Source organism: Nerophis ophidion, linkage group LG06 (genome assembly GCF_033978795.1).
Source record: "Nerophis ophidion isolate RoL-2023_Sa linkage group LG06, RoL_Noph_v1.0, whole genome shotgun sequence".
Classification (NCBI taxonomy): domain Eukaryota; kingdom Metazoa; phylum Chordata; class Actinopteri; order Syngnathiformes; family Syngnathidae; genus Nerophis; species Nerophis ophidion.
The window spans coordinates 16,249,012-16,274,011 of record NC_084616.1 but is presented as its reverse complement, the minus strand read 5'-3'; the positions used below and the strand labels follow the sequence as shown (position 1 = coordinate 16,274,011).

Genomic DNA, 25,000 nt, shown 5'->3' with positions numbered 1-25,000 from the left:
GTAATAATGAAGATTAAAAAATAATTACAAACTAAAATATAAATATTTTTTTAAATTAACTAAAAATATTTTTTATATTTGCTTAGTATGTATATATTATTAATATTGTAAATACACTTCTTTATATATCTACTAAGGGTGGTCCTAAAGGGGTAAGCATTTCAAGAAGGGCAGGTCTCAAGAAGGTAACAAATACAAGAGTGTGTGTGTGTGTGTGTGTGTGTGTGTGTGGTACCCGAGTGAGCGTGTGCACCACTTTGAAGTTCGCCGCCTTCTTCGAGTTGAAATTCTGCACATTGTAGGCACAGATCCTGAACTCGGAGAGGGCCCCGCCCCAGACCACCGCGGACAGGAAGGCGAGGAGGAGAGGTAGACGATGCGCGCGCCTCATGTTGGACTGTGGAATAAAACACACAATCACCGGCGTGTTGGTACGGGAGGTCACAACAGCACATGTTTAAAGGCGTGCCCTACTACTGCTCTCACCTCCTCCCCCTCCCTCCCGGCATGGCGCCGCCCTCTTGGTAGGCGTGTAGGCGACGGGACCGGTAAAGCGACTTGTGCTCAGAGCTTCTACTTTATCAACAACTGTCACCTTCTCCTAAATCACAATCCAATTGGACCCTCCCCCTTTTAGTCTCGCTATATCAGACCTTTTCCACCAAGGGCCACATAACTAAGTCAAAGTATGCGGGGGCCATTTTCATATTTATTCCTGTTTTGAAAAAAGACACATAGCGTCCACCGGTACATAAGCCACACCCACTCAATTTTACAAAGAAAAACTTTTCCATATACACTATATTGCCAAAAGTTTTTGGCCACCTGCCTTGACTCCCATATGAACTTGAAGTGCCATCCCATTCCTAACCCATAGGGTTCATTATGATGTGGGTCCACCTTTGCAGCTATTACAGCTTCAACTCTTCTGGGAAGGCTGTCCGCAAGGTTGCGGAGTGTCTTTATAGGAATTTTAAACCATTCTTCCAGAAGCGCATTGGTGAGGACACACACACTGAAGTTGGTCGAGAAGGCCTGGCTCTCAGTCTTCGTCCTAATTCATCCTAAAAGGTGTTCTATCGGGTTCAGGTCAAGACTCTGTGCAGGCCGGTCAAGTTCATCCACACCAAACTGTCACCCATGTCTTTTCATATTTATTCTTGTTTTGAAAAAAGACATGGCGTGCACCGGTACATGAGCCACACCCACTAAATTTTAAAAAGAAAAACTTTTCCATATACACTATATTGCCAAAAGTTTTTGCCCACCTGCCTTGACTCCCATATGAACTTGAAGTGCCATCTCATAGGGTTCAATATGACGTGGGGCCACCTTTTGCAGCTAATACAGCTTCTACACTTCTGGGAAGGCTGTCCACAAGGTTGCGTAGTGTCTTTATAGGAATTTTAAACCATTGTTCCAGAAGCGCATTGGTGAGGTCACACACAGATGTTGGTCGACAAGACCTGGCTCTCAGTCTCCGTTCTAATTCATCCCAAAGGTGTTCTATCAGGTCTGGGTCAGGACTCTGTGCAGGCCAGTCAAGTTCATCCACACCAGACTGTGTCATCCATGTGTTTAAGGACCTTGTTTCATGCGATGGTGATTCATGTTTATATTATTTAAAAGAAAACTGGTTTTGTTTGATAAAAATCTACCCAAACATTTAATAAAGTCTAATACAAATACATCAACAAGAGAAGAATCTAACACTATATATATATATTTAAATGGATTAAGAGTCGTTACAAATATGAATCGTGATTCAATTAAAAATCGATTTATTTAGACAACCCTATGTACCCTAATGTATATCATAATCATTAACAGTCTGTATCGCCCAACCTTATGGGAAGCTAATGAAAACGTATTATTTTCAGTGTTTCCCGCAGGTCAGGCATATATTTGTGGTGGTGTGGTCGGGCGGCGGCGGTGATGACCAAGAAGAACGCGAAGTTGGAATATAATTACAACACTTTATGTACATATTTATATACATATTTACATATTTATATAATATGTAACTACAAGCTCCATTCACAGACAGATTCCCATTGCTTTTATGAGCGGTCAAGCGAGTCAAAAGACAAAAAAAATAACATTTTTTTTTTTTTTTTTTTTTGTTCCGGCCGTAATTCTTTCGTGGCGGGCCACCACAAATAAATTAATGTGTGGGAAACCCTGATTTTGCATTAGAAGTTTTCAAATTATAAAGGGTGGTTTGATAAAAACAGACAATCCTTGAACCCAAGCAAAACTAAAAAAATGTTTGGTCGCAGAAATGATACTCATACAAATATAGATACTCCGACAAATACATCATGCAAAAATAGACGATAAGACATTGACAAGATGCATGAAAAGACGTTTTCCTAGGGCAGGGGTCGGGAACCTTTTTGGCGGAGAGAGCCAAAAAGCCAAATATTTTAAAATGTATTTCCGTAAGAGCCATATAATATCTTTTTTAACACTGAACACAACTAAAAGCATGCATTTTTAAGTAAGACCAACATTTGTAGAGTATAATAGGTCTCTTATTCTTTGTAAGAACGTTATTCTGAAGCTAACTGTAGAGGGGGCGTGGCCTGCAGCGAAGCAGTGTGTGGCAAGACTGGCCTCGAAATCAGCGACAGGTGCGTAGATGGCCCACCTGCGCCTTGTTATCTAATCACCTGTCGCTCTGTTATAAGCAGCAGCCAGGAGGCGAGATGGGGTTGGAGCTGGAGCCAGAGCGTGAGCAAGAACGCAAGAGAAAAAAAAATTAATGGAAAGCAATTTAGAGACTTATTGAAAAATAAAAAATATTGTAACCCTGAAACAGGCTCTCATGTCGGTGCTTGGTGGTCTGAAGAACCCCTAGGAGGGAAAGCTCCACACTAACCAATAATAAATGAATAACTTCTTACCATTAACGCAACTTCTTGAACATAAAAAAGCATGAGAATGTTTTATGTTTTGAAGGTTATTTTTAACACTGTGATTACAAGTGGAATTATTCATTACTTATCGTGTTAAGCAACGTCAGCTCAGATTTATCCGAGAGCCAGATGCAGTCATCAAAAGAGCCACATCTGGCTCTAGAGCCATAGGTTCCCTACCCCTGTCCTAGGGCTTAATATGTTATCAAATGAGCAGGAAATGTCATATTAAATTGCTAAAATATTGAAATGTACAGATCTAGTACATTTTCAAACCACCAGAATAGTACACAAAGCAAACAACTTGCTACCCAATAATGTAATTTTAACTCTACAAACAGGGGTCCCACAGGGATCAATCCCAGGTCCACTTAAAAGAAAAAATAAATGTACGTTAGCAATTTTCCCAAATGTATGCAGATGGTGCCGTTGTCTTTTTGGGGGTGGGGGGATACAATCAGTCTGTTACTATGTAACCAACTACAAGTTCTGGTTAAAAACTGCACTCAATCAGTTTTCCTTGCCCTTATGTGGGTTCTTCCGAGGATGTCGTAGTGGTTTGTGCAGCCCTTTGAGACACCTGTGATTTAGGGCTATATAAATAAACATTGATTGCTGTCTTTCGAGGACTATTCTAGTAGAGGAACTTGTTCTAAAAATCAACGGTCAAGACATTCCACAGATTAAAGAAATCGGTATACGGGTCTAGTATTGGTTACACACCTAACATGCATAAGTCATCTTAAAAAGCTTGAAAGTAGCAAAACCAAATTTCTGTAGTTTCAGGATCGTCATTGATTGATTCATGCTGCACATGTTTTATTCATGATTTCTTCTCATCAGTCTGAGCTATTGTTTAACCTCCTTCTCCAAAACCGTTAAGAATGATTTACAACAAAGCGCTGAAGAGTCTGGATAGCAAACATATTGGAAGACGACATTAGCCAGATGAAGTTAAACATACTTATTTTTGAACATCTGATCAACGTGTGTCTTCTAAAACTATTAAGTAAGTGTCTGAACAAGCCAGCCTCTCCTGTTTGTCCGCGAGCTTGTCCAGTAACTCAGTTTTCATGAGTAATCCATTACAAAAAGGTCTGACTAATACCGAATCGTACTCATGCAGTGTTTTAAAAACACAACAAAGCTGAGTCAGAAACGCATGGGATTCTTTGCTTAGGCACTCCATTCAGCTGAAAACGAACTGGTTAGTCTTAGAAAAACATCTTTTGGACAGTTAGCCTTTTCTGTTCGTGGCCCTTATCAGTGTTCATTTTGTTGATTGATTGATCGATACTTTTAATAGTAGATTGCACAGTACAGTACATACTCCGTACAATTGACCCCTAAATAGTAACACCCGAAAAAGTTTTACAAGTTGTTTAAGTCGGGGTCCAAGTAAATCAATACATGGTAATACAGTCATCAGAATCATGTGCCTCTCAGTCCTTTCCATCGAGGATGTGGGAGAGACTATTTGGAACCGTGATCGTGGAGCACTTGCTGATTGGCATTGCTCTTGTGTATCGTCAAAGGAGCCCAAAGGCGGTTCGTCGCAATGGATGGTTTGGGCAGGGCTGTGGGAACACAGACTGCGGCGATTTCTGAACTGAATTGCAAGACGGATCACATCACGGAGAAGAAAGGAAAATTGAATTGAATTTGAGAGCACCCAGCATCGACGAAGAAAACAGACAAGTCAGTGTTTTTGTCTGCTCCAATGATAATGTCAAATAGGGATTTCTAATCACTGCAATACTGAAATTATAATATTGATACTGTTGTTGATCATTTTAATTTTTGTTTCACTACTTTTGGTTTGTTCTGTGTCGTGTTTGTGTCTCCTCTCAATTGCTCTGTTTATTGCAGTTCTGAGTGTTGCTGGGTCAGGTTTGGTTTTGGAATTGGATTGCATTGTTATGGTATTGCTGTGTATTGCTTTGTTGGATTGATTAAAAAGAAAAAAATCGAATTTTTAAAAATGAGAATCGATTCTGAATCGCGATTCATATTCGAATCTATTTTGTCAGATTCTCTGAAGCTTTTGATGATATTATGGACCGTAGATGTTGAAATCCCTAAAATTCTTGCAATTGCACTTTGAGAGACGTAGTTCTCAAACTGTTTGACTATTTGCTCACGCAGTTGTGGACAAACGGGTGTACCTCACCCCATCCTTTCTTGTGAAAGACTGAGCATTCTTTGGGAAAGCTCTTTTTATACCCAATCATGGCACCCACCTGTTCCCAATTAGCCTGCACACCTGTGGGATGTTCCGAATAAGTATTTGATGAGCATTCCTCAGCTTTATGATTTATTGCCACCTTTCCCAACTTCTTTGTCACGTGTTGCTGGCATCAAATTCCTAAAGTTAATGATTATTTTCAAAAAAACAAAAACTTTATCAGTTTGAACATCAAATATGTTGTCTTTGTAGCATATTCAACTGAATATGGGTTGAAAAGGATTTGCAAATCATTGTATTCCGTTTATATTTACATCTAACACAATTTCCCAACTCATATGGACATGGGGTTTGTAAAACACTACACAGAGGAAGACACCAAAAAACTCTAAATAAGTCACGGTGTGATGTGACAGGTCATGACAGTACTTAGAGACAAGAGCTATATTGATGCATGCTTGGTTATGGTTTGAATTCATATCCAACACTAGTGAGGGTGACTTTTTATTGTCAGTATCAGCTACTGAGTTTTGTTTTAAGTTTACTGCTGGCGGTGTGCCTCCGGATTTCTTCAATGAAAATAATGTGCCTTGGCTCAAAAAAAGGTTGAAAAACACTGAGCTACACAACCCACCACTTGCACCCTGCAAGACATCTGCAAGCCCCTGTTTAAAGGGGAACATTATCACCAGACCCATGTAAACGTCAATATATACCTTGATGTTGCAGAAAAAAGACCACATATTTTTTCAACCGATTTCCGAACTCTAAATGGGTGAATTTCGGCAAATTAAAGAAGTTTCGGTTTATCCCTTTCTGAGCGACGACGTCAGAATGTGACGTCACATCGGTACTCAACGCCATTTTTCCCTACACATCACACGCATCGAGTCAAATCAGCTCTGTTATTTTCCGTTTTTTCGACTATTTTCCGCTACCTCGGAGACATCATGCCTCTTTGGTGTGTTGTCGGAGGGTGTAACAACACGATCAGGGACGGATTCAAGTTGATTTACGTAGAATGTGCATCGATTAGCACGGCAAGCTAATCGATGCTAACATGCTATTTAGGCTAGCTGTATATACATATTGCAGCATTATGCCTCATTTGCAGCTATATTTACATCTAGCCTTTCCCTCCATCCACATTTAATGCCAAACAAACACATACCAGTCGATGGATTTAAGTTGCTCCAGTGTCAAGAGATGCGAAAGTCCCTCGTTTGGTTTTTAACGGTGATGCTATGACAGAGATGGCACAGAGATGGCAAGAATGTCTGGATATCCCGCGACACTCAAAGCAGACGCATTCCCAACGATAAAGTCAACGAAATCACAAAGGTGAGTGTTGTTGATTTTATTGACTTATGTGCTAATCAGACATATTTGGTCGCAGCATGACTGCCAGCTAATCGATGCTAACATGCTATTTAGGCTACCTGTATGTACATTTGAAACTATATTTACATCCAGCGTTTCCTTCCACCCACATTTAATGCGAAACAAACACTTACCAATCGACGGATTTAAGATGATCCAGAGTCAATGCGAAAGTCCTGATCGGTTGATCTGCACATTTTACCGGCGATGCTAAGACAGACATGCATGGCCGAATAGCGTCAATAGCTATTCGCTCAATGACTTCAGTTTCTTCTTCAATTTCGTTTTCGCTATCTGCCTCCTTACTCCAACCATCTGTTTCAATACATGCGTAATCTGTTGAATCGCTTAAGCCGCTGAAATCCGAGTCTGAATCCGAGCTAATGTCGCTATATCTTGCTGTGGTATTCGCCATTGTTTGTATTGGAATCGCTATGTGACGTCACAGGGAAATGGACATTGGCTTAGGCAAATAGCGAAAATCAAGCACTTTAAAGCTTTTTTTTAGGGATATACCGGGAAGGGTAAAATTTAGAAAAAAAACTTTGAAAAATAAAATAAGCCACCGGGAACTGATTTTTATTGGTTTTAACCCTTCTGAAATTGTGATAATGTTCCCCTTTAAGACTTCTTAACCAAACCATTAATGTTTTCATTATTTGTTAATATCATAGGAAACATTGTTACTTCAATCAAAATTAATGAAAGAATGACTCGTTTGGCACATTAAATGTTCCATTTCAATATAGACAAGCATCAAATAGGACAAAAACATGCAACAATGCAATGCAAAATAAAACACATTTCACAATAAAGTTCTACTTGGTAATGTTTCACATCTATCACGTGACCACATCGACTTCCTGTCCATTTAACAAATAAAAGGTATTTCACCAAGGCATTGTCTCCATAGACGTATTATAAGTAGACGCAGCATTGGCTACTGTGACGCGAGAAATTCGGCCGCCATCTTGAAGTGGTGATGAGGAGCCGGCGAGCAGCCTAAACTGACAGTTGACAGGTAGAAAAACAAAGATGCCTGGCTGGTGCTCAGCGTTTTCCTGCTCATATGAGCGGACTGTTGAAAATAACAATCGGGGGGATTACTATTCACAAGTAAGATTTAATATTAATGGTTGTATTTTGTGAAAGGAATAATACCACAGAGTTGAGAAGTTAAGAGTTGTATATAGTTCTCTGCAAACCTATGAAAAGTTATATTTTGTCTTCATTATTTTGCACCAGAATGCTTAATTTTTATGAGAAAATCACAAAGAAATCTTCTGGGGGAGGCTGACCCCCCCCCACCGCCTACAGGGGTTTGGCTTACAAACTTTCGGCCGCACCTAAAACAAAGTTCGCCAGCCGCCACTGATTATGATGATTTCTCATTTTAGACAAAGTATAAGACAATACTTTCTTAACAGTATAATTGTAACCAGGAATAAGTCTTCAAGTAACAATATTCAAATACTAACATTGTTGGGTAAGACAGAATTTGGTTTTATTCTGAATCCAGTGAAACAGATTGGTGGTTTTAGCTGATACAAACACTTTCAGGTGTTTATATATGTTTATGTTTAAAGGGGAACATTATCACCAGACCTATGCAAGCGTCAATATATACCTTGATGTTGCAGAAAAAAGACCATGTATTTTTTTAACCGATTTCCGAACTCTAAATGGGTGAATTTTGGCAAATTAAACACCTTTCTGTTTATCGGTGTTTTAGCGATGACGTCAGAACGTGACGTCACCGAGGTAACACACCCGCCATTTTCATTTTCACATTACAAACACAGGGTCTCAGCTCTGTTATTTTCCGTTTTTTCGACTATTTTTTGGAACCCTGGAGACATCATGCCTTGTCGGTGTGTTGTCGGAGGGTGTAACAACTCTAACAGGGAGGGATTCAAGTTGCACCACTGGCAAAAAATCTGCCGCCAGACCCCCATTGAATGTGCCAGAGTGTCTTCACATTTGACCGGCGGTGCTAAGACAGACATGGCACAGAGATGTATGGATAACCTGCAGATGCATTTGAAACGATTAAGTCAACGAACTCACAAAGGTGAGTTTTGTTGATGTTGTTGACTTATGTGCTAATCAGACATATTTGGTCGCAGCATGACTGCCAGCTAATCGATGCTAACATGCTATGCTAATCGATGCTAACATGCTATTTACGCTAGCTGTATGTACATTTGAAACTAGACCCCCACATTTAATGCGAAACAAACACTTACCAATCGACGGATTTAAGTTGCTCCAGTGTCACAAGATGCAAAAGTCCTGATCGTTTGGTCCGCACATTTTACCGGCGATGCTAATAAGGCAGCCATGCTATGGGCCACTTCATTAGGTACATCCATGCAATGGCCGAATAGCGTCAATAGCTATTCGCTCAATAGCTTCAGTTTCTTCTTCAATTTTGTTTTCGCTATCTGCCTCCATACTCTGACCATCTGTTTCAATACATGCGTAATCTGTTGAATCGCTTAAGCCGCTGAAATCCGAGTCTGAATCCGAGCTAATGTCGCTATATCTTGCTGTGGTAACCGCCATGTTGTTTGTATCGGCAGCCCTGTATGACGTCACAGGGAAATGGACAGTCGCCTCGCAAATAGCGAAAATCAAGAACTTTAAAGCTTTTTTTAGGGATATTCTGGGAGGTGTAAAATTTGGAAAAAAAACTTCGGGAAAAAAAACAAGCCACTGGGAACTTATTTGTATTGTTTTTAACCCTTTGGAAATTGTGATAATGTTCTCCTTTAAATATTTGGCAGACGCTTTTATCCAAAGCGACACACTTAAAAAATACATATAAAACAATCACTGTAAACATTATCATTTAAGGCAGGGGTAGGGAACCTGTGGCTCTCGAGCCAGATGTGGCTCTTTTGATGACCGCATCTGGCTCTCAGATAAATCTTAGCTGATGTTGCTTAACAAGATAAGTAATTAATGTTTGTTAATATCATGTACCATGTAATACTATGTTTAATACCATGTTAATACAATGTGTGTTAATAATTAATACCATGAATTGATTAACGTGGACCCTGACTTAAACAAGTTGAAAAACTTATTGGGGTGTTACCATTTAGTGGTCAATTGTACGGAATATGTACTGTACTGTGCAATCTACTAATAAAAGAATCAATCAATCAATCAAAATGATTCCGTTGGTAATCATAGTGTTAAAAATAACGTTCATAATACAAAACATTCTCATGCATTTTAATCCATCCATCCGTTTCCATTGCACCTGTGCAAGAAGTCGCATTAATGGTCAAAAGTATTTTATTTATTATTGGTTATCTTCAGAATAACAATGTTATTTAAAAGAATAAGAGATGCACACATTTAGTTGTTGTAATCAGGGAAAGTCCAAATAAAAGAGGAGGCGTAGAATTCTCCGGTCAGAACGTGGGGCGACACTGTACAAAAGGTACAGGTCTACATGTTTCTCCTATTTGAGCTAAATTGAATCCAGTCTCTGTTTAATTCCTTGCTTCTTGTCTGTTTAATAGAAGTCATCAGTGTTTGAACCTGACAGTTGTATTCAGTGTTAAAGGCCTACAGAAACCCACTACTACCGACCACGCAGTCTGATAGTTTATATATCAATGATGAAATATTAACATTGCAACACATGCCAATACGGCCTTTTTAGTTTACTAAATTGCAATTTAAAATTTCCCGCGGAGTTTCTTGTTGAAAACGTTGCGGTATGATGACGCGTGCGCGTGACGTCACCGGTGGTAGCAGATATGTTCTTCCAGCACCGATCACGGCTAAAAGTAGTCTTTTTTTATCGCATAATTACACAGTATTCTGGACATCTGTGTTGCTGAATCTTTTGAAATTTGTTCAATCAATAATGGAGACGTCAAAGAAGAATGCTGTTGGTGGAAAGCGGTGTATTGCAGCCGGCTGTAGCAACACAAACACAGCCGGTGTTTCTTTGTCTGTTGTGAAGCTTTAATATGGAACAGAGCGGTAAAGCGAACGTGGTTCTCTACCACATGTCAACCGGCAGGTTTCGGTGAGAAAAATGTGGTAATAAGTCGGCTCTTACCGTAAACATGAGCAGAGCTTGTGTAGTTCCTCCTGCAGCTGCAACTTTCTTGGCTCCTACGTGGCTTCCCTCAGAGACACTGGCGGTCACCACACCCCTCCGACTTGCACGTGTGACTATATAATCTCGCTGAAACACTAGTAACACAATAAGCAGATAAGGGATTTTCCAGAATTATCTGAGTAAATGTGTCTAATAACATCTGAATCGCTCCCACTGCCCTCGTCTTTTTTTTTTTTCTTCTATCTTCTAGTTCTTCACTCTCACTTTCCTCATCCCCAAATCTTTCATCCTCGCTCAAATTAATGGGGAAATTGTCGCTTTCTCGGTCCGAATCGCTATTGCTCCTGGTGGCCATGATTGTAAACAATGTTCAGATGTGAGGAGCCCTACAACCCGTGACGTCACACGCACACCGTCCGCTACTTCCGGTACAGGCAAGGCTTTTTTATTAGCGACCAAAAGTTGCAAACTTTATCGTGGATGTTCTCTACTAAATCCTTTCAGCAAAAATATGGCAATATTGCGAAATGATCACGTATGACACATAGAATGGACCTGCTTTCCCCGTTTAAAGGCTTACTGAAATGAGATTTTACTATTTAAACGGGGATAGCAGGTCCATTCTATGTGTCATACTTGATCATTTCACGATATTGCCATATTTTTGCTGAAAGGATTTAGTAGAGAACATCGACGATAAAGTTTGCAGCATTTTGTGCTGATAAAAAAGCCTTGCCTGTACCGGAAGTAGCAGACGATGACGTCTCAAGGGTGAGGGCTCCTCACGTCCTCACATTGTTTATAATGGGAGCCTCCAACAAAAAGAGCTACTCGGACCGAGAAAACAACAATTTCCCCATTAATTTGAGCGAGCATGAAAGATTTGTGGATGATGATAGAAATTTTTTTTATAAAAAATTAAGTTAAAAAAAAAAAAGGTGATTGCATTGGGACGGATTCAGATGTTTTTAGACACATTTACTAGGATAATTCTGGGAAATCCCTAAACTTTCTATTGTGTTGCTAGTGTTTTAGTGAGATTAAATAGTACCTGATAGTCAGAGGGGTGTGTCCACGGGTGTCTTGAGGCCAGTCTCTGAAGGAAGTCGACGGCAGCTGCATGGACAGCACAAGCTCAGCTAATCTCCGGTAAGAGGCGACTTTTTACCACAATTTTTTTCACCAAAACCTGCCGGTTGACAAGTGGTCAGGATCCATGTTCGCTTGACCGCTCTGATCCATAGTAAAGCTTCACCTCCGGGAATTTTAAACAAGGAATCACCGTGTGTTTGTGTGGCTAAAGGCTAAAGGCTTCCCACCTCCATCTTTCTACTTTGACTTCTCCAATATTAATTTAACTAATTACAAAAGATTCAGCAACACAGATGTCCAAAATACTGTGTAATTATGCTGTTAAAGCAGACGACTTTTAGCTGTGTGTGTGTGCAGCGCTCATACTTCCTAAAAACCTGTGACGTCTTGCGTACACGTCATCATACCGTGACGTTTTCAACAGGACACTTTGCGGGAAATTTAAAATTGCAATTTAGTAAACTAAAAAGGCCGTATTGGCTTGTGTTGCAATGTTAATATTTCATCATTGATATATAAACTATCAGACTGCGTGGTCGGTAGTAGTGGGTTTCAGTAGGCCTTTAAGCAAACTATGACAAATAAAACAAGCCTAAACACGTGTGTTTATTCATAGCTATACGTATGACAAAAAAGCGCGTGAAAATCAGTGGTATTTAGCAGAGGTGTGGCCTAGAGTCACATGACTTGGACTCGAGTCAAACTCGAGTCATGAATTTGATGACTTTAGACTCGACTTGACAAAATGTAAAAAGACTTGCAACTCGACTTAGACTTTAACACCAATGACTTGTGACTTGACTTAGACTTGAGCCTTTTGACTTGACATGATTTTGCTACTTTCCCCAAAACCCCAACGATTAAAAAGTTATTCAGGAGCGCTCCGTATCTTTCATTGTGTACGCGTGTCTGTCAACATGTGTGCGATGACAGCCTGTGCGCTACCTGTCAGTACAACAGCCAATCAAATTACATCCACGTTGTTTTTGTCACACAGCATTCATCCAATCAAATTGCAGAAAAAACAATGAAAAACTCTCAAACAACAGAAGAATAGGTGAAGAAAATTATGCCAATAAAGTGTTAAGTTCGGGTTTTAAAACTACGACTTGGTCAAGAAAACGGGAATTTCAGTATTCAAAACATGCGGTTGGAAGATTACAGTCGGAGACGCATCAACTTCCAACTTCGTTCGACATTGGAAGTTGCACAAAGGGTACGTTTTGAATGTAAGCTAACGTTTATTGGCTGAGTAACGTGACTTTTATTTGTTGTGTAGTTAAATTAGTGAGGCTGTAAACTCACTGCTAACGTTATAACCATTGATATCTTTTAAGTAGACGCAGCATCGAGCGCTACTGCCTATTGCCGCTGACGAGACGCGGGGCCGCCATCTTGGAGTGGTGATCCGCTCCACTCAGTGCAATTCATTTGGCAGGAGCAATGAACTGTCGGCGCATTTAATTCATATTAACTCACTGAATACCATTTATATTCACGCGCTTTTTTGTCATATGTGTAACTATGATAAAGGACATGTTTTGGCATGTTCATAATTGCTTAACAGTAATAGAATATTCTTATATGCTATAAGTGACCAGACATCTGAGATCAAAACTGGGAATATAATCCCAAAAAGGGGGAAAAAAACAGTCAGCTATTTTGAAGTTGAAGAAACAATATGATTAGGTTGTATATACATGTGTATATCCTACATAAACAATGTATGAATACTTTAGATATCTATACATCTTACGGACCTATTGACCAGAGGTTCTCAAATGGGGGTACTTGAAGGTATGCCAAGGGGGTACATGATATTTTTTTTAAATATTCTAAAAATAACAACAATTCAATTCAATTCAAAATCCTTTGTAAATAATAAACACAACATTATTAATATTGCTACTACGGATAATTTGATCAAAAATTCCCTAAAACAGCCCACTACCTATAATATAGGTTTTTTAAACATAAGATCATTGTCTCCCAAAACGTTGTTAGTTAATGATATTATCAGAGACAACAATCTTAACGTCATCGGTCTCAGTGAAACCTGGCTTAAACCAAACGACTTTTTTGCGCTAAATGAGGCATGTCCTCCTAACTTTACACATGCGCATATTGCCCGTCCGCTTAAAAGGGGTGGGGGGGTCGCACTAATATACAACGAAAACTTTAACCTTAGTCCTAACATAAATAATAAATATAAATCGTTTGAGGTGCTTACTATGAGGTCTGTCACACCGCTGCCTCTACACCTGGCTGTTATCTACCGCCCCCCAGGGCCCTGTTCGGACTTTATCAATGAATTCTCAGAGTTCGTTGCTGATCTAGTGACACACGCCGATAATATAATCATAATGGGGGACTTTAATATCCATATGAATACCCCATCGGACCCACCGTGCGTAGCGCTCCAGACTATAATTGATAGCTGTGGTCTCACACAAATAATAAATGAACCCACGCATCGCAACGGTAATACGATAGACCTAGTGCTTGTCAGGGGTATCACAGCTTCCAAAGTTACGATACTCCCGTATACTAAAGTATTGTCCGATCATTACCTTATAAAATTCGAGGTTCAGACGCATGTTCGTCAAACTAATAATAATAATAACTGCTATAGCAGCCGCAACATTAATACGGCCACAACGACAACTCTTGCTGACCTACTGCCCTCGGTAATGGCACCATTCCCAAAGTATGTGGGCTCTATTGATAACCTCACTAACAACTTTAACGACGCCCTGCGCGAAACCATTGATAACATAGCACCGCTAAAGTTAAAAAAGGCTCCAAAAAAGCGCACCCCGTGGTTTACAGAAGAAACTAGAGCTCAGAAATTATTATGCAGAAAGCTGGAACGCAAATGGCGCACGACTAAACTTGAGGTGCACCATCAAGCATTTAGTGATGGTTTAATAACTTATAAACGCATGCTTACCTTAGCTAAAGCTAATTATTACTCAAATCTCATCCACCGTAATAAAAACGATCCTAAATTTTTGTTTAGTACGGTAGCATCGCTTACCCAACAAGGGACTCCTTCCAGTAGCTCCACCCACTCAGCTGATGACTTTATGCAATTCTTTAGTAAGAAAATTGAAGTCATTAGAAAGGAGATTAAAGACAATGCGTCCCAGCTACAACGGGGTTCTATTAACACTGACACGATTGTATATACGGCGGATACTGCCCTCCAAAATAGTTTCTCTCGTTTTGAGGAAATAACATTAGAGGAATTGTTACAACGTGTAAATGGAATAAAACAAACAACATGTTTACTTGACCCTCTTCCTGGGAAACTGATCAAGGAGCTCTTTGTATTATTATTAGGTCCATCAGTGCTAAATATTATAAACTTATCACTTTCCTCGGGCACTGTTCCCCTAGCATTCAAAAAAGCGGTTATTCATCCTCTTCTTAAAAGACCTAACCTCGATCCTGACCTCATGGTAAACTACCGACCGGTGTCTCACCTTCCCTTTATTTCAAAAATCCTCGAAAAAATTGTTGCGGAGCAGTTAAATGAACACTTAGCGTCTAACAATCTATGTGAAACCTTTCAATCCGGTTTCAGGGCAAATCACTCGACGGAGACAGCCCTCGCAAAAATGACTAATGATCTATTGCTAACGATGGATTCTGATGCGTCATCTATGTTGCTGCTCCTCGATCTTAGCGCTGCTTTCGATACCGTCGATCATAATATTTTATTAGAACGTATCAAAACACGAATTGGTATGTCAGACTTAGCCCTGTCTTGGTTTAACTCTTATCTTACTGATAGGATGCAGTGTGTCTCCCATAACAATGTGACCTCGGACTACGTTAAGGTAACGTGTGGAGTTCCCCAGGGTTCGGTCCTTGGCCCTGCACTCTTCAGCATCTACATGCTGCCGCTAGGTGACATCATACGCAAATACGGTGTTAGCTTTCACTGTTATGCTGATGACACCCAACTCTACATGCCCCTAAAGCTGACCAACACGCCGGATTGTAGTCAGCTGGAGGCGTGTCTTAATGAAATTAAACAATGGATGTCCGCTAACTTTTTGCAACTCAATGCCAAAAAAACGGAAATGCTGATTCTCGGTCCTGCTAGACACCGAACTCTATTTAATAATACAACTCTAACATTTGACAACCAAACAATTAAACAAGGCGACACGGTAAAGAATCTGGGTATTATCTTCGACCCAACTCTCTCCTTTGAGGCACACATTAAAAGCGTTACTAAAACGGCCTTCTTTCATCTCCGTAATATCGCTAAAATTCGCTCCATTCTGTCCACTAAGGACGCTGAGATCATTATCCATGCGTTTGTTACGTCTCGCCTCGACTACTGTAACGTATTATTTTCGGGTCTCCCCATGTCTAGCATTAAAAGATTACAGTTGGTACAAAATGCGGCTGCTAGACTTTTGACAAGAACAAGAAAGTTTGATCACATTACGCCTGTACTGGCTCACCTGCACTGGCTTCCTGTGCACTTAAGATGTGACTTTAAGGTTTTACTACTTACGTATAAAATACTACACGGTCTAGCTCCATCCTATCTTGCCGATTGTATTGTACCATATGTCCCGGCAAGAAATCTGCGTTCAAAGGATTCCGGCTTGTTAGTGATTCCCAAAGCCCAAAAAAAGTCTGCGGGCTATAGAGCGTTTTCCGTTCGGGCTCCAGTACTCTGGAATGCCCTCCCGGTAACAGTTCGAGATGCCACCTCAGTAGAAGCATTTAAGTCTCACCTTAAAACTCATTTGTATACTGTAGCCTTTAAATAGACTCCCTTTTTAGACCAGTTGATCTGCTGTTTCTTTTCTTTTTCTTCTATGTCCCACTCTCCCCTGTGGAGGGGGTCCGGTCCGATCCGGTGGCCATGTACTGCTTGCCTGTGTATCGGCTGGGGACATCTCTGCGCTGCTGATCCGCCTCGACATCTCTGCGCTGCTGATCCGCCTCCGCTTGGGATGGTTTCCTGCTGGCTCCGCTGTGAACGGGACTCTCGCTGCTGAGTTGGACCCGCTTTGGACTGGACTCTCGCGACTGTGTTGGATCCATTGTGGATTGAACTTTCACAGTATCATGTTAGACCCGCTCGACATCCATTGCTTTCCTCCTCTCTAAGGTTCTCATAATCATTATTGTCACAGACGTCCCACTGGATCATTATTGTCACCGATGTCCCACTGGGTGTGAGTTTTCCTTGCCCTTATGTGGGCCTACCGAGGATGTCGTGGTGGTTTGTGCAGCCCTTTGAGACACTAGTGATTTAGGGCTATATAAGTAAACATTGATTGATTGATTGATTGATTGAAAAATACTTCAACAAAAAATGAATGTAAATTCATAAACTGTGAAAAGAAATGCAACAATGCAATATTCAGTGTTGACAGCTAGATTTTTTTGTGGACATGTTCCATAAATATTGATGTTAAAGATTTCTTTTTTGTGAAGAAATGTTTAGAATTAAGTTCATGAATCCAGATGGATCTCTATTACAATCCCCAAAAAGGGCACTTTAAGTTGATGATTACTTCTATGTGTAGAAATCTGTATTTATAATTGAATCACTTGTTTATTTTTCAACAAGTTTTTAGTTATTTTTACATCTTTTTTTTTTCAAATAGTTCAAGAAAGACCACTACAAATGTGCAATATTTTGCACTGTTATACAGTTTAATAAATCAGAAACTGATGACATAGTGCTGTATTTTACTTCTTTATTTCTTTTTTTCAACCAAAAATGCTTAGCTCTGATTAGGCGGTAATTGAATTAAAAAAATGTTCACAGGGGGTACATCACTGAAAAAAGGTTGAGAACCACTGATATAGACTTATACTCTGTTGCTGCAACAGCAGAGAGTTTATTCTGTCTTGACACTTTGTATTGATATTTTCTATTACATTCATCCTTTAAATGATCATGTTTACAGTGATTGTTTTATATGTATTTTTCATGTACGTTGCTTTGGATAAAAGTGTCTGCCAAATACTTAAACATATAACACCTGAAAAGTCTTTATTTCAGCTAAAACCACCAATCTGTTTCACTGGATTCAGAATAAAACCAAATTCTGTCTTACCCAACAAAGTTAGTATTTGAATATTGTTACTTGAAGACTTATCTGTGGTTACAATAAAATGAGAACGCATCCTAATCAGTGGCGGCTGGAGAATTTTGTTTTAGGTGGGCCTGAAAGTTTGTAAACCAAATACCTGTAGGGGGGTCATCCTCCCCCAGAAGATTTCTTTGTGATTTTCACATACAAATATTGTAGTTCTTTGCTCCTGCTTAACTCTGTGGTAATATTCTTTTCACAAAATACAACCAATAATATGATAATGTAAATTCTTACTTATGAAGAGGTAATCCTCCAATTCCTATTTTCAACAGTCCGCTCATTTGAGCAGGAAAACGCTGAATACCAGCCCAGCATCTTTGTTTTCTACCTGTCAACTGTCAGTTTAGGCTGCTTGCCGGCTCCTCATCACCACTTCAAGATGGCGGCCAAATTGCTTGCGTCACAGCAGCCACTGCTGCGTCTACTTATAAGATGTCTATGGTTATAACGTCATTGCAAACACTGCAATCTGTTGCGTCCACTGCAGTTCGCTACCTTATTCATACTTTTTGTCAAGTGATTTTTTTTAAGCAGGGCTGCATGAGGTACCTACACATAACGTTACGTTAGTGAATGTATCACACACAGTAACGTAACGTTAGACGGCGGTCAGCAGCACCGCGTATTTTAGCCACCTACAAAAAGGCAAACATAGTCAAATAAAGGTCAGTTAAAATGTATACTATATTAAGAATATGTGTAAATATTCCATAGAGCCCTGACATCTAAAAAGTACAGCACTGTTAATTGTTATGTTCATGTATTTGTTATGTTTTTCATGTGTATGCACACATAAACACACATACAGTATGAGATGAGATCATAGAGATAAGGTAAGAACAGGATATAAACTGCTGTGGAACTAGTTACAATGCAATATGCCATGGAAATACAATGTTAACACCTTTGTGCAAATAAAAACAGTTCCACTTGTTTTTTTCCAAATGTGTTCATTCTGTAAAGGAATGAGTTAAATGTTTAGAATAACTGGTTAATAGTGCTATTATGAAGTGCAACGTCGGCACTGTTTTTATTATAATAAATACATACAGCATTTTAAAAGCATACACAATCTGTGTACATATATTAGTCTGTGGTTAAAAAGACTTGAAATGACTCGAAACTCAAAATGCAGGACTTGACTTGAGACTTTCTAGTATTGACTTTGGACTTGACTCGGGACTTGCCTGTCTTGACTCGAGACTTGAAACTTACTTGTGACTTGCAAAACAATGACTTGGTCCCACCTCTGGTATTTAGTGAGGTTAAATGAATTAAATACGCCGACAGTTCATTGCTTCTGCCAAATGTATTGCACTGAGTGGAGCGGATCACCACTCCAAGATGGCGGCCCTTCGCCTCGTCAGCGCCCGTAGTCAGTAGCGCTCGATGCTGCGTACCCTTATAAAATGTATATGATTGTTTCTATCCAATACTTTATTTATGCGCCTCCTTCAACTAGTGCGCTGGTTACCACTTGTCAATCAAAGTTAAGGTTGCAGTTTGAACCCGCCCAGTTTGCGCGACATTTGATTGAAAAAAATCCTCAACAAGTCACTTCCTGTGTGGGCTAGCTTAACAACATGCTAACTTAGCTTTGATAATAATGTTATATGTTGTTTAGAATTGTGTTGTTAGCCGCGTTATATGTGTCTTTGACAGGATTGTACACGCCTGAAAAAAAGGGTGGATAAGTCACTCTAACAAGTTAAAAAAAAAAAAAAAAAACTAAGACCGTGGACGACGGGAATGAGGAAACACGCTAACTAGACGCCACTTTGACGTCTTTTCAAATTGAAAGTAAAACAAACAGAAAGTGACAGCAAGTTCTCACCTGAGCCCAAAGTTCGGCTTGGTTCTTTATTCGAAGAAACAAGGTGGCGGTTCTCTTCGCTGCCTGCCTTTACCTGTACCTGACTGTCACCTGCTGGCCCCGCCCACTAGCAGGGTTGCCAGACGCTACAAAAGCTGCTTCTTGTGTACTGATTAATGCGAAGGGCTACCAGTTTGATACACACTTTAAAAAAATGCCAGAAATAGCCCATCCATCCATCTGAGGTCCTCTCCAAGGTTTCTCATAGTCAGCATTGTCACTGGCGTCCCACTGGATGTGAATTCTCTCTGCCCACTGGGTGTGAGTTTTCCTTGCCCTTTTGTGGGTTCTTCCGAGGATGTTGTAGTCGTCATGATTTGTGCAGTCCTTTGAGACATTTGTGATTTGGGGCTATATAAATAAACATTGATTGATTGATCCATTTCTACCACTTATTCCCTTTGGGGTTGCAGGGGGCGCTGGTGCCTATCTCAGCTACAATCGGGCGGAAGGCGGCGTACACCCTGGACAAGTCGCCACAGACAACATTCACACACTAGGGACAATTTAGTGTTGCCAATCAACCTATCCCCAGGTGCATGTTCAGAAAAAGCCAATTTGCTCAATTCACCTTTAATAAATAAAGAAATCAATCAATCAATCAATGATTATTTATACAGCCCTAAATCACTAGTGTCTCAAAGGGCTGCACAAACCACAACGACATAATCGGTGGAGCCCACATAAGGGCAAGGAAAAACTCACACCCAGTGGGACGTCGGTGACAATGATGACTATGAGAAACCTTGGAGAGGACCGCATATGTGGGCAACCCCCCGCCCCCAGGGAAGTGTTTTTCAACCACTGTGCCGCGGCCGTGAGCTACGTTCTGGTGTGCCGTGAAGGATGATCTAATTTCACCTATTCGGGGTAAAAAATGTTTTTTGCAAACCAGTAATTGTAGTCTGGAAATGATGTGGTTGGTGTTGTCTAGAGCTGTGGTCCCCAACCACCGGGCCGTGGCCCGCAGAATAATTTTTCATTCATCCATCCATCCACTTCCTACCGCTTATTCCCTTTCGGGGTCGCGGGGGGCGCTGGCGCCTATCTCAGATACAATCGGGCGGAAGGCAGGGTACACCCTGGACAAGTCGCCACCTCATCACAGGGCCAACACAGATAGACAGACAACATTCACACTCACATTCACACATTAGGGCCAATTTAGTGTTGTCAATCAACCTATCCCCAGGTGCATGTCTTTGGAAGTGGGAGGAAGCCGGAGTACCCGGAGGGAACCCACGCATTCACGGAGAGAACATGCAAACTCCACACAGAAAGCTCCCGAGCCTGGATTTGAACCCAAGACTGCAGGAACTTCGTATTGTGAGGCAGACGCACTAACCCCTCTTCCACCGTGAAGCCCAATTTTTCATTCATTTTTATTTAAAAAAAGTAAATAAAATGTTTTTTTTTTAATATTAAATCAACATAAAAAACACAGTATACACTTACAATTAGTGCACCAACCACAAAAACCTCCCTTTTTCATGACAAAAACGTCCCTTTTTCATGACAAAGAAAAAAAAAAAAAAAAGATCCCCCGGGCCGCGGGGACAAATTATTAAGCGTTGACCGGTCCGTGGATACAAAAAGTTTGGGGACCACTGGTCTAGAGTAACCGTGTAATACTCGCCCATATCAGTAGGTGGCAGCTGGTAGCGAATTGCTTTGTAGCTATTGGAAACAGCAGGAGGCAGTGTGCAGGTAAAAAAGGTATTTATGCTTAAACATGAAAAACAAACAAAAGGTGAGTGCCCCAAAGAAAGGGTATTGAAGCTTGGGGACGGCTATGCAGAACAAAACTAAAACTGAACAACAAATTAAACAAAACCAGAATGCTGGACGACAGCAAAGACTTACTGCGGAGCAAAGACAGCATCCACAAAGTACATCCGTACATGACAATCAACAATGTCCCCACAAAGAACAAATAAATGATGAAAAAAAAAACACTTAATTGAACGGTTTAAAAGAGGAGAAAACAGAAAAAAATAAAAATTAAATTTTGAAACATAGTTTATCTTCAAATTCGACTCTTGAAAATTCAAAATTCAACCGAAAAAAAAGAAGAGAAAAACTATCTAATTCTAATCTTTAAAAAAAAAAAAAAAAAAAGAATTTATGGAACATCATTAGTAATTTTCCTCAGAAAGATTAATTTTAGAATTTTGATGACATGTTTTAAATAGGTTAAAATCCAATCTGCATTTTGTTAGAATATATAACAAATTGGACCAAGCTATATTTCTAACAAAGACAAATCATTATTTCTTATATATTTTCCAGAACAAAAATTTTAAAATAAATTCAAGACTTTGAAATAAGATTTACATTTCATTCTACAGATTTTCTAGATTTGCCAGACTATTTTATTTTTATTTTAATCATAATAAGTTTGAAGAAATATTTCACAAATATTCTTCGTCGAAAAAACAGAAGCTAAAAAGAAGAATTTAATTAAAATGTATTTATTATTCTTTACAATACAAAAAAAATACTTGAACATTGATTTAAATTGTCAGGAAAGAAGAGGAAGGAATTTAAAAGGTAAAAAGGTATATGTGTTTAAAAATCCTAAAATAATTTTTAAGGTTGTATTTTTTCCTCTAAAATTGTATTTCTGAAAGTTATAAGAAGCAAAGTAAGAAAATACATGAATTTATTTAAAGAAGTGAAGACAGAGTCTTTAAAATATTTTCCTGGATTTTCACATTCCATTTGAGTTTTGTCTCTCTTAGAATTAAAAATGTCGAGCAAAGCGAGACCAGCTTGCTAGTAAATAAATAAAATGTAAGAAATAGAGGCAGCTCACTGGTAAGTGCTGCTATTTGAGCTATTTTTAGAACAGGCCAGTGGATGACTCATCTGGTCCTTACGGGCGACCTGGTGCCCGCGGGTACCAATGATCAACACCATTGTTTTTCAACCACTGTGCCGCAGCACACTAGAGAAATAGTCCAGGGTGCCGGAGGAAAAAATGTAACTTCACCTAATTGGTCCCAAAAATATTTTTTTCCAAATCAATAATTATAATCTGCAGACAATGTGCCGTTGCTTAGTGTCTGTGCTGTGTAGAGCCACGTAATACTCCATGTCAGTAGGTGGCAGCAGGTAGTTCATTGCCTTGTAAAAGTCGGAATGTGTCGGCTTGAACCAAAAATGAACATAAAGAAAAGGCAACGAAGCATAGGAATGGCTATGCAAAGCACAAGTGAACTGGCCACCAAGTGAACAGAAACAGAATGCTGGACGACAGCAAAAACTTACGGCATCCACAAAGTACAAACCCCGTTTCCATATGAGTTGGGAAAATGTGTTAGATGTAAATATAAACGGAATACAATGATTTGCAAATCATTTTCATGTTCAAACTGCTACACATTTTTTTTTTGCAAATAATCATTAACTTTAGAATTTGATGCCAGCAACACGTGACAAAGAAGTTAGGAAAGGTGGCAATAAATACTGATAAAGTTGAAGAATGCTCATCAAACACTTATTTGGAACATCCCACAGGTGTGCAGGCTAATTGGGAACAGGTGGGTGCCATGATTGGGTAGAGAAACAGCTTCCCAAAAAATGCCCAATCTTTCACAAGAAAGGATGGGGCGAGGTACACCCCTTTGTCCACAACTGCGTGAGCAAATAGTCAAACAGTTTAAGAACAACGTTTCTCAAAGTGCAATTGCAAGAAATTTAGGGATTTCAACATCTACGATCCATAATATCATCAAAAGGTTCAGAGAATCTGGAAAAATCACTCCACGTAAGCGGCATGGTCGGAAAGCAACATTGAATGACCGTGACCTTCGATCCCTCAGACGACACTGTATCAAAAACCGACATCAATCTCTAAAAGATATCACCACATGGGCTCAGGGACACTTCAGAAAACCACTGTCACCAAATACAGATCGTCGCTACATCTGTAAGTGCAAGTTAAAGCTCTACTATGCAAAGCAAAAGCTGTTTATCAACAACATCCAGAAACGCCGCCGGCTTCTCTGGGCCTGAGATCATCTAAGATAGACTGATGCAAAGTGGAAAAGTGTTCTGTGGTCTGACGAGTCCACATTTCAAATTGTTTATGGAAATATTCGACATCGTATCATCCGGACCAAAAGGGAATCGAACCAACCAGACTGTTATCGATGCAAAGTTGAAAAGCCAGCATCTGTGATGGTATGGGGGTGCATTAGTGCCCAAGGCATGGGTAACTTACACATCTGTGAAGGCACCATTAATGCTGAAAGGTACATACAGGTTTTGGTACAACATATGCTGCCATCTTTTTCATGGACGCCCCTGCTTATTTCAGCAAGACAATGTTAAGCCACATTCAGCACCTGTTACAACAGCGTGGCTTCGTAAAAAAAAAAGAGTGCGGGTACTTTCCTGGCCCGCCTGCAGTCCAGACCTGTCTCCCATCAAAAATGTGTGGCTCATTATGAAGCGTAAAATCCGACAGCGGAGACCCCGGACTGTTGAACGACTGAAGCTCTACATAAAACAAGAATGGGAACGAATTCCACTTTCAAAGGTTCAACAATTAGTTTCCTCAGTTCCCAAACGTTTATTGAGTGTTGTTAAAAGAAAAGGTGATGTAACACAGTGGAGAACATGCCCTTTCCCAACTACTTTGTCACGTGTTGCAGCCATGAAATTCTACGGTGATTATTATTTCCCCAAAAAAATAAAATTTTGAGTTTGAACATCAAATATCTTGTCTTTGTAGTGCATTAAATTGAATATGGGTTTGCAAATCATTGTATTCCGTTTATATTTACATCTAACACAATTTCCCAACTGTTTAAAGACCCCTGTTTTAAAGCCATAATGCATTTTGTCCCTTAGTGAGGACATGAACTAAAGACACATTTATGCACAGTATGACATTTAATCAACTCGATACAAACATGAATTTAAATAAATGTTTCAGAAAACCGTATTTTTCCTTACAGTTTAAAATGAGGCTGAAATCACATCGCTCATGTTATGCTATTATTAATATTCCATCTCACATAACACGTTCAAGTCACTTTCCATCCAAACCAGTGAAATGTTAGCATCTCGCCGAAGCACACCATTCAACATTAAATAACATGGATGAACATTAAATAATTTTTATCAAAAACATCTAGGTAGTGTCTTTATTGAGTGCACTTAACTCTACTCCGTCTTTTTTTTTTTTTTTACAGCTGGGGGTTTCCACCTGCTGCGCTGGGAGGGAGTGAAGCGCTGCCGCCCTGCTGGACGTCGACAAAACCCATCCTCTGCCTCCTCTTCCTCTGCTCCGTCATCTACACACACACACACACACACACACACACA

General features: G+C 39.9%; 2 protein-coding genes across 4 annotated transcripts in view; both read right to left on the bottom strand.

Annotated features, from left to right (window-relative positions):
* The window catches only part of LOC133554268 (deoxyribonuclease gamma-like), a 44,955-nt gene extending 25,174 nt beyond the window's left edge, over window positions 1-19,781 (bottom strand). For all 3 annotated transcript variants that reach the window (XM_061902780.1, XM_061902781.1, XM_061902782.1), the window contains exons 1-2: window positions 19,628-19,781; window positions 236-397 (exon numbers count right to left, since the gene is read on the bottom strand). In XM_061902780.1, coding sequence (XP_061758764.1) covers window positions 236-391 — 156 coding nt within the window. In that variant the 5' untranslated portion in view covers window positions 392-397; window positions 19,628-19,781. The remainder of the gene's footprint in view (window positions 1-235; window positions 398-19,627) is intronic.
* A 4,765-nt stretch (window positions 19,782-24,546) lies between these two features.
* Window positions 24,547-25,000, bottom strand: part of itpr3 (inositol 1,4,5-trisphosphate receptor, type 3) — a 140,654-nt gene continuing 140,200 nt past the window's right edge. Inside the window, exon 58 of the mRNA XM_061902779.1 lies at window positions 24,547-24,969. Within this exon, the coding sequence (XP_061758763.1) occupies window positions 24,862-24,969 (108 nt within the window). The 3' untranslated portion in view covers window positions 24,547-24,861. The remainder of the gene's footprint in view (window positions 24,970-25,000) is intronic.